The sequence below is a fragment of the Arachis ipaensis genome, chromosome B04, assembly GCF_000816755.2.
Source record: "Arachis ipaensis cultivar K30076 chromosome B04, Araip1.1, whole genome shotgun sequence".
NCBI classification, from domain to species: Eukaryota; Viridiplantae; Streptophyta; class Magnoliopsida; order Fabales; family Fabaceae; genus Arachis; species Arachis ipaensis.
The window spans coordinates 29,001,315-29,012,556 of NC_029788.2; the positions used below are offsets into that span (position 1 = coordinate 29,001,315).

General features: G+C 37.4%; 1 protein-coding gene across 1 annotated transcript; it reads left to right on the forward strand.

Moving 5' to 3' along the window:
• Positions 413 to 1,214, forward strand: LOC107636267. Its single transcript, XM_016339789.1, has 3 exons — positions 413 to 428; positions 515 to 660; positions 1,023 to 1,214. Exons 1-3 carry the CDS (start codon positions 413 to 415, stop codon positions 1,212 to 1,214), a joined length of 354 nt encoding a protein of 117 aa, XP_016195275.1.

Genomic DNA, 11,242 nt, shown 5'->3' on the forward strand with positions numbered 1-11,242 from the left:
ATGATTTTCTATGTTTTAATTATATTGCAATTGAGAAAAAAAGAAAATGGAATAACAGTTACAGTAGGAAAGTAATAAGGGATGTTAGTGTCGATATAATTATTTACTTTAGCAATCTAGCATGTATAGAAAACACAAGAATGGATAGGCGAGCCTTTCATGCATTGTATAACATGTTTAAAGAGGTTGGAAAGTTAGAACCAAGTAGGAATATAGGTGTGGAAGAAATGGTTGCGATGTTTTTACATATTATAGCACATGGCATCAAAATTAGAGTAATATAGAGACGATTTGTGAGATCTGAAGAAATAATTAGTAGGCGGTTTAATGATGTATTGCTTGATATTTTGAGATGTCATAATCTCTTACTGAAGAAACCTCAACCATTTAGCCAGGATAGAATGGATGAATGATGGAAATGGTTCAAGGTAATTTATCTTGCTAATGTTATTAAACCTAATATGCTTGGTGTAATTTAGGATTGCGTTAATTGATATCTGTTTTTGGATTTTAGAATTGCCTAGGAGCCTTGAGGCTGATAAGCCTAGATATCGAAACAGAAAGGGTGACATAACAACCAATGTGCTTGGAGTGGTTGCTCCCGATATGCAATTTATCTATGTATTGGCGGGTTGGGTGGGTTCAACGGCGGATTCTAGGGTATTGCGAGATGCACTATTTCACAATGGGTTTAGTGTTCCCCAAGATATTTTATTGAGACTTTAGTATGTTATCAAAATAACCATTTGATCTTTTATTAATTTTGTTCAATTTTTATATGTCATCACACTAGGTCATTACTACTTATGTGATGCTGGATACATGAATTGTGAAAGATTTTGGCACCTTATAGAGGACAAAAATATCGTTTGAGTTAGTTTAATCCACATAATCAATCTAGTACAGCTCAAGAGCTTTTTAATATGAAACACTCACAAGCTAGAAATGTTATTGAAAGAGCATTTGGAGTATTGAAAGCAAGATGCGGAATTTTAAGAGGAATGTCATTTTATCCTATTAAGACTCAAGGAAGAGTTATAACTGCATGTTGCCTTTTGCATAATCACATTAGAAGAGTGATGGTTGTGGATCCTATTGATGAGATAGTAGATCAAAATATGCTTGGAGTAGATGGTGGGATGATCCACCATATTGAAACGGGCGATGCTTGGGGTAGATGGAGGGATCAATTTGCACAAGAAATATGGAACTAATGAAGGAGAAGACATCACACTCGATAATTGTGTTCATTTTTCTATGTATGAGGCTGTCTATTGTGACATTGATTTCATTTTATTGATGTGTTTGTTCTTGTACAAGAGTTGTGCATGTATGCCTGCTAGTAAGTTTTAACTTTTGAGATTTCTTTGTAACTTTATTTTGGATAATAGTAAAGCTTTTTAATACATATGCGGTTAGAATTGTTGAGATTTTTTTTTTTATATAAGTTCAACTATGAATTATGAGACGAATTATAAATTATGAATTTTTGAAAATTTAGATAAGTATTTTGTGTTAGTTTTAATTGTGATAATGTTAATTTAGAAAATAATTTTAGCTAAAGATATTTGATATTAGGGGTATTTTAGTAAATTTAAAAAAAATTAGAATTAATAATAATTTAACTAAAGATATTTGATATTAGGGGTTTTGTTATATGTATTTATTAAATTTAATCATTGATATTCTAATTGAAAATTTTAAGGGCATTTTGGACAAAGTATTCACAATTTTCAAAAACACAAAATATGAACGAAACAAAAACTAACACATTCCTAGGCATATTATTAATATTCCATGGATTTTACTTTTACAAACCAAACATAGGAATCCTATATACTTGGTAATACTATTCCAAGAAATCATATTCCTAGTATAAAAATTAATCCTTCAACCAAATACATCCTCAGTGTCTGCAAACAGGCATAGCCCCTGTCAATCGAATCCGAATTTCGAGCCGGCATTTGACTCGACCGCCTTGCTAGAATCTAGGAACCCAATGGCTACAACTGTGGATGATTCCGTCGCTGCAACCAACAAAGCGGTGAAAAGAATAGAACAATAGTAGGGGAATGGTAATGGGAACGACCATGGAAATGGAAACAGATCGGGAACCAGCGTACACGAGGGGGATAGGCCAAGACTTTGGCATCTTTTCTTAAAGTTAATTCGCCTAATTTTTCTGGAACCACCAACCTGATCAGGGTAGATGATTGGTTTTGCGCCATGAAACGGGCTCTGCAGGTGCAACATGTCCCTGAAGAACAACAAGTGGAGTTTGCGTCTTACATGATGAAGTGAGATACACAAAATCAGTTGTTGGGATAAGGAGGCACTGAGATCACTTGGGTCAATTTCAGCACTGAGTTCTACAAGAAGTATTTTCCTCCATCTGCTCATACCGCCAAAGAGTTAGAATTGCTGCAATTGAGGCAGGGAAGCACGATGGTGGCCGAGTACACCTAAAAGTTTGAGGACTTGTGCCGATTTTTGAAGGTGTGTCAATGGAATCTTATGGAGTATGAAGAGTGGAAGTGTATTAAGTATGAGGGAGATCTCAGGGAGGAGCTATTAGTCTTAGTAGATTGATGAGCGAATATTTTATACTCCTTTTGGCATCATTTTCATATAGTTTTTATTATGTTTTATTTAAGCTTTATTATATTTTCATAGGTTTTAGTGAAAAATTTATATTTTTGGATTCTACTTTGAGTTTGTGTGTTTTATGGTGATTTCAGGTATTTTTTGGCTGAAATTGAGGAGCTTGAGCAGAAGTCTGATTTAGAGACAGAGAAAGGACTGCAGATGTTGTCAGGATCTGACCTCCATGCACTTGAAGGAGCATTTCTGGAGGTACAGAAGTCAAAATTGTGCGCTTTCAAAGGCTATGAAAAGCTAACATCCAGGACTTTTCAGAAATATATAATAGTCTATACTTTGCTTTGAAAATGAAGGCCCAAAACTGGCGTTCAATGCCAGCTACCAGCCCATTCCTGGCGTCCAACGCCCAAAGGGGAGTGGCTGGCGTCCAAACGCCCAAAAAGGGGTCCCAAGCCAGCGTTCAACGCCTCTAAGGAGTCCTAGCACATGGAAACAGTCAAGATTTGCCCAAACACTCACCAAGTGGGCCCCAGAAGTGGATTTTCACACTACAAGACTAGTTTATCTTATTTTCTGTAATCTTTAGTTGTTAGATTAGTATATATAGAACAAGGATCACCCTTGTTCAGGACTTTATGCCATATTTTTGAATTACATTATTTCTTTGTACAGTATGAGTCACTAACCTCCTAAGGTTAAGGTTAGGAGCTCTGCTGATTCTCATGAATTAATGATATCACTATTTTATTTCAATCTATGCTTGATTCTATTCTAAGATGTATCTTCGTTCTTTATCCTAATGGATTTGGAGTGTAACTTGACCGTCATCCCAATTCCACATGGGTTCTTGCGAGTCCTTGATGGGATAGTATTGAACCACAAGCTTGATTATACATCTCTTAGACGGCTAATCCACAACTTCATTGGGTACTTCTCGAGACATCAGTGCAGCCGAGGTGCAGAGCGATTAGGGCCTTTGTTGTATAGGCTAGAACCCAAGGAGCAGTGTTCTCCGATCCAGAAGATCTAACCTTGTCTGTGGCATTTTGAGTAGGATCACTAAGGGAATGGACTGCTAGAGCTTCACCCTCGTTCAGATTGGATGACCGCTGACCCGACGTTTGATCTGAAGTAGAGAAGATTAATGACCGCTGACCCGGCGTTAATCATATATAGCCTGCCATGGAATGAATCAATCAGAAGTTGGAGTAGATGGTGAGAAAAGTTGATCCAGAAGGAAGAAGCATCTCCGAAGCCTCAACCGTTCTCATACCATAGGTTTCACACTTATCCAGTAACGTTTTATTTATTTATCTGTTTTATGTGTTTTCTCGTGACAACTATCTTTTCTATCCGCCTGACTAAGATCTGCAAGGTATCCACTGCTTGCTCAAACCAACAATCTCCATGGGATCGACCCTCACTCACCTGAGGTATTACTTGGACTACTTGGTATACTTGCCGGTCTATCTGTGCGAAGCATGTGGAGTTAGTTTCGTGCACTAATATTTTGGCGCCGTTGCCGGGGATCGTTCGGATTTGACAAACTATCGGATTATATTGTTGCTTAGATTAGGTACTTTTTACTATTTTGTTTGAGTCTTTTGTTTTCTTTTCAAAAAATTTTCAGAACTTTTTCTTTTCTTTATTAATCTTTTTCTTTTGTTTGAGTCTTTTGTTCTTGTTCTTGTTAAAGTTTCGAACTTTCTTAGTGTCTTTTTCCAAAAATTTTCAAAAGTGAGTCTTTTGTTTGAGTCTAGTGTCAATTCTTAAGTTTGGTGTCCTTTGTGTGTTCTTTATTTTCTTTGAATTTTCGAATTGTTCTTGAGTTTTCTTCTTGGTATTCAAGTTCTTATTTATTTTCTTATTTTGATCTTAAAATTGTTAAGTTTGGTGTCTTTTGGTGTTTTTCTTTTGAAATTTCGAAAAACTAGTATCCTTTGATCTAAAAATTTTAAGTTTGGTGTCTTTTGGTTATTTTTCTCTTTCTTCATTAATTCAAAAAAATAAAAAAATATATTTTCTATCTTCATTCAAATTTTCAAAAATCTTGTTTTCTCTTCTTATCTTAATTTAAAAATTTTAAAGTTTGTTGTTTTCTTGTTAGTAAAGTCAAATTTCAAATCTTATCTTTCTTTTAAATTTTAAAATTCAAAAATTTTCAAATCTTTATATTATCTTTGGTTTATCTCTCTTTAAATTTCAAATTATTATCTTATCTTATCTTAATTTTAAATTTCAAATTTAAATCTTTTTCAAAAATCAAATTTCAAATCTTCACTATATCTTATCTTTTCAAATCTTTTTTCAAATCTTATCTTATTTCAAATTCAAATTCAAAATTTAAAATTCAAATTTCAAAATCTTATCTTATGCTAATTCAAATTCAATTTTTAAAATTCAAAATTTAAATTCAAATTTCAAATTTCAAAATTAAATCTTTTTCAAATCTCCTATCTTATCTTATTTTCAAATCTTTCTTAATTAGTTATTTGTTTTCTCTTCTATCTTTTTCTAAACTTCCTAACTAATTCTTCTCTCTTCTATTTTTGAAAATTTCTTAATTCTTTCTCTCTCTTCTTTTTTGAAAATTACCTATTTAATTTTCAATTCTTTTTAGTTAATTAGTTGTCTTAGCCTTTAATTTTCTTTTTGAATTTAATTAATAAATAAAAATAAAAACAAAAATATTTTAATTTTATTTTTTCTTTTTACTTTTTAATATCTAATCTTTCCTACCTTTCTTCACCATGAAACCAAATGGGAATGAGCAGTTCAGAAGAACTTTGGGGTCCTATATAGCCCCCACTCCTGACTTCTATGGGAGAAGTATCAGTATACCCCCATTGGAGCAAGTAATTTTGAGCTAAATCCTTAGCTTATTACTCTGGTGCAGTAAAATTGCCAGTACTCTGGACTTTTGCAGGAAAAGCCTACTGAGTTCCTGGCAAATTTTTTACAAATTGTTGAAGCAGTACACACTGAGGGAGTAGATCAGGATGTCTACAGACTGCTACTCTTTTCCTTTGCTGTAAGAGATCAAGCAAAGAGGTGGTTAGATAACCAACCCAAATCTAGCTTGAAAACATGGAAGCAGCTAGTAGACAAGTTTCTGAATCAATACTTTCCCCCAAGGAAGTTAACCCAGTTAAGACTGGACATCCAAGGCTTCAAGCAAGAGAATAATGAATCTCTTCATGATGCCTGGGGAAGGTATAGAAGAATGCTACGGAAATGCCCCACTAAAATGTTTTCATAATAGGTGTAATTAGACATCTTTTATTATGGCTTAACAGACATGGCTAGGATGTCTCTAGACCACTCTGCTGGTGGTTCTATACATATGAGAAAAATAATTGAAGAGGCTCACAAACTTATTGAGATAGTTTCCATGAACTAGCATCTGTACTCGGTTGATGAGACTTCCATGAAAGGAGAGGTTAAGGCAATATCTACTGAGTCTAACCCTCCAGAACAAAATGGTTCATTGGCTCAGCAGCTACACGCCCTTGCATAGCAGTTGCTGGAGTTGCAAGAGGCTTTGCGAGAAACTCAGGTTTCCAACAGGAATGTAGAAGCACAGCTGAGTCAAACAAAACAATAATTATCTAAACAAATTAAAGATGAATGTCAAGCGATCCAATTGAGGAGTGGGAAAATATTGAACACCCAACCTCAAAACAACAGGAGACCAGGGGAAGAAAACTGATAGAGGACAATCAGACTGCTGTCCAAGACACCTCTGAGGACGTTGCACGTCCAAAGAGGAAAGTCATTGGCATTCAATGCCAAGAAAGGGTGCTCATTCTTAGAGTTAAACGCCCAAAGGGGGGCAGCACTCTTGGCGTTTGTTCATGTCCTGGGTCGAGCTGTACGACCCGGGCTGATTAAAGACAAGTCGACCGACCTCTTCAGGTCTGGAATTTCCGATCTCTTCTCAAAGAGCTCGGCCAAATCACTACAGGGAGCCCAAGCCGGCCCAAATAAAAGGACATAGATCAAATCTAAAGGAACTAAAGCCTAGAAAGATAAGGGCGGTTCCTCTTGAAGATAAGATGACTTCATTCAGAAGATAAGATAAGATAACTAACTTATCTTATCCGGAAAGGTCAACCTACACTACTATAAATACACTGGAGCACCCAGGTATAACTCATACTCTGATTCTACTAAAAACCTGCTTAAAGCCCTTGCTAACTTAAGCATCGTTGTCCCTTGTAGGTACCACCACCCTCCGGTGACGAAGGATCAGCAGCACCATCTAGTCCAACAAGTCGGACACGTCAGCTTCGGCCACTACTGCAGATTTCAACTGGGATCGACCAACAGTTTCAGGTAACCCTCGGAACATTGGCGCCGTTGCCGGGGAACCTGGAAGTCATCCCATCACCATGGCGAATGACCATGACAACAACCACAACTCTGGTTTGGTAGACAGAACGCCAAACAAAAACACGGACGCCACACCCAAAGATACACCTCAGCAAAACGGAGAGAAGCATTCTCCAAATTTAAAAATTTTAGAAGCCCTCCGAGAACAATAAGATCGGCTTAAGCAGCTCGAACAGGAGGCTGAACATCAGTGAGAGGCTGAAAGAGACCTCCGAAGAGAAACCAGGCGTTGCCGAGAACTAGAAGATAAGCTCGCGAAACTGGAAGCCGACCTCAAAACCAAAACTACTCGCCCCAACGACGAAGATAACTCCCACAAAGACCAAGATCCCTTCACCAAAGAAATCATGAAAGCTAAGGTTCCAAAGGATTTTAAAGCTCCCGACATGACCCCATACGACGGTACCTCCGACCCAAGCCATCATCTCAGCAATTTCAGAAGCAGAATATACCTCACCGATGCCTCGGACGCTATTCGTTGCAAAGCCTTCCCGACAACCCTAACAAAGACAGCTATTAAGTGGCTCGACAGTCTGCCTCCCAGATCCATCACAAATTTTGATGACTTAGCCAAGAAGTTTCTTGCTAGATTTTCCATTCAGAAAGACAAAGCCAAACACGCCCCAAGCCTATTAGGAATCAAACAAGGAGATCGGGAGAGTCTTCGATCTTACATGGAAAGATTCAATAAAGTATGCCTGGATATACAAAGCCTACCAACAGAAGCAACCATCATGGGTCTCATCAATAGCCTGCGAGAAGGACCCTTTAGTCACTCTATATCAAAGAAACATCCAACATCTTTAAATGAAGTGCAAGAACGGGCAGAGAAGTATATCAACATGGAAGAAAATTCTCGGTTAGGAGAAACCTCAAAATCCGGATTCTCTTACTCCTACCGGGATAAGGATAAAGAGTCCAAGAAAAACGAAGATCAATACGAAGAGAAGCCTAAAAAATACCAAAATTATACCCCTCTTCGGGTATCTCTTGTGGACGTTTTCCGAGAAGTATGCCATACCGAGAAGATTCCACCACCTCGTCCAATCAAAAGTAAAAAAAGAGGGGGAAATCGGACATAATACTGTGAGTACCACCGAATCTATGGATACCCTACAAACGAGTGCTTCGACTTAAAGAATGTCATAGAAAAATTGGTAAGAGAGGGGCGACTAGATCGATACTTAGCCAACAAAATGGATGAATCCAGAAAAAGAGGATGGGATGAAGAGGTCGGACGAACTGAACGACCACCCCGCACCCCGGACAGGCATGTTCATATGATAAATGGAGGATTCGCAGGAGGAGGGATCTCCAAATCATCTCGCAAAAGACACCTTAAAGAAGTATATCATGTTGAAGGAGAGGAAGGATCACCCGACCTCCCTACTATTACTTTTACCCAAGAAAATACGGTAGGCGTCCTCCCGGGACACGATGATCCCATGGTCATTACTATCATATTGGCCAATGCCAACCTCCACCGCACATTGGTGGACCAAGGGAGCTCGGCGGATATCTTGTTTAAATCCGCCTTCGACAAACTCGGCCTACAAGAAAAAGAGCTCAGAGCATATCCGAACAGATTGTTTGGACTAGGAGACACTCCAATCCAACCCCTTGGATATATTTCACTACACACAACCTTTGGAAAAGGAACCCGGTCAAGGACACTCAACATAGACTACATCGTAGTCGACGTAAGCTCGGCCTACAATGCCCTGATAGGTCGAACAATGCTAAATCAGCTTGCCACAGTAGTTTCAAATCCACATCTATGCTTGAAGTTTCCAACCCCAGAAGGGATAGTCACGATAAAAGGAGACCAGAAAATTGTGCGACGCTGTTACAATGAAAGTATAAACCTTAGAGGAAAAGGAGAAGAATTCAACATTATCGAACTCGAAAGAGTTCGAGCTCAGGAAAAACTTCGTCCACAACCTGAGGGCGAGATCGAGGAAGTCCAGATCGGAGATATTCTAGATAAAACAACGAATATTGGGGCGACTTTGAAGAGAGACACAAAGGGGTCTCTGATACAGTTCCTAAGAGATAATGCCGATTGATAAGCAAAAATTGTTGTCGGTCTAGATTTTCTCTTGTAGAAATAAGAATTTCGTTGTAAGCATAGCTCCAAACCAACAAACAACTCTCGCATCAAATTAAAATATGGTTTTGTCACATGTACAAACCCCAAATAAGAATTAACCGAAGTATTTAGACTCCAGGTCGTCTCACAAGGAATTGCAATGAAGTGAATGATTATTGGCATTGGAGGGGTAAAAGGGGGGTTTGGTTGATAATTGGGCAAGAAAATAAATGGCAAGAAAAGTAATTCGAACAAGTAACTAAAGAAAGCAAGTAATAAAGGGAGACATTCATGGCAAGTGTTGAGATCATAGGCTTTCTATCCTAGTCATGCAATGATTAATTCATCTTATTTAGTCAACTCCAACAAATAGGGAGAAAGTCAAACAAGACTAATCAATCATACCACAATAATAACAAGAATTTATCTTATTACGTCATCTCCAACATTGGAAGAAGGTATCATATTATCTTCCATGAGAGAAAGTCTAATAAGACTAGCTAATCTCAATCCAAAAGTCCTAATCAACTTACTGATTAAATTAGCAAAAGATTAGCGTCAATGGAAATAATATTAGCTAACAACTCTAGATCACCAACATAAGTTGGGTTTTCATGACTCAAGATTTCCCAATTACTCTTTCCAAGCCAAGAATGCTCAAAATCTACTCTAAAACCCAACCAAGCATTTTGTCAAACACTTGGTGGGTACAAAGGGAAAGCATGGTAAATGTGCAAGAATAATAAAATCTACCAACTACCAAATGCAAGAAAAGTAAATCAACAACTCAAATCATCAATAAAAGAACATCAAACATTAAATTTCATTAAAGAAAATATCCAAATCCAACAAGGGGCTCATGAACATAAAAAGAGACATAAAAGTAAAATTGACAAGAGAACTAAGAAGAATAGAGTAGTAGCAACAAGAAATTAAAAGGAGAAACTAAATTAAAACAAGAATTAAAAGTTGGATTTAAGAAAATTAAACCTAAACTACCCTAAAATCTAGAGAGAGGAGAGAGCCTCTCTCTCTAGAATTCTACCCTAAAACATGATAAAAACTAAACTATGACTACTTTTTTTTTCATTTCCCCTTTAATCCTTGGGTTCAATAGCATCAGAAATGAGTTGGATTGGGCCCAAAATGAGCTACAAATCGCTGGGGGCGATTTCATTAAAGTGGACCCACGGGCAGAATCGGCGCGCACGTGTACATGGCGCGTGTGCGCCCCTGAGCGCAAAGTAACATATGCCAAATTTTATATCATTTCAAAGCCCCGGATGTTAGCTTTCCAACGCAACTGAAACCGCCTCATTTGGACTTCTGTAGCTCAAGTTATGGTCGATTGAGTGCGAAGAGGTCAGGCTTGACAGCTTTACGGTTCCTTCATTTCTTCATGAGTTCTCCCACTTTGCATGCTTTTCTCCTCACTTCTTCCATCCAATACTTGCCTTATGAACCTGAAATCACTCAACAAACATATCAAAACATCGAATGGAATTAAATGAGTTAAATTTAGCTATTTTAAGGCCTAAAAAGCATGTTTTCACATTTAAGCACAATTCAAGGGAGAATTGCAAAACCATGCTATTTTATTGAATAAATGTGGGAAAAGGTGATAAAATCCCTTAAAATAAGCACAAGATAAACCACAAAATTAGGGTTTATCAAATCTCCCCACACTTAAACTAAGCATGTCCTCATGCTAAGAATAAAGAAGGACAAGAAAAGGGATATGAACATTTATTCAATACAAATAAACTATATGCACCTATCTATATGAATGCAACTAAATGCAATATGATTCTACCTACTTGGTCAAAAGCAAATCAATCTCCAAGAATATATATCAAGTAGGGCTAAGGAGTATGATAACTCATGAATCTGACCAATTCAAATATCAAAATAAAGTTCAAATAGACTTGCAAGAAGATAGCTCATGAAAGCTGGGAACAAGGAATTGAGCATCGAACCCTCACCGGAAGTGTATCTGCTCTAGTCGCTCAAGTGTATAGGGTCGATTCACTCAATTATCTTCTACTCATGCTTTCCAAGATTTGTTTTTCATCTAACAATAAACAATTATTCAATGCATGCATACATCCATCATGAGGACTTATTCATAGGTTGTAATGGGGCTAGGGTCAAGGTGGGATG

What these genes read in the sequence shown, in the direction of transcription:
- LOC107636267 (XM_016339789.1), top strand. An exon ending in GTTCAACGGCGGATTCTAGG is followed by an intron (nt 661 to 1,022) that starts GTATTGCGAGAT and finishes TATCCTATTAAG; the next exon opens with ACTCAAGGAAGAGTTATAAC.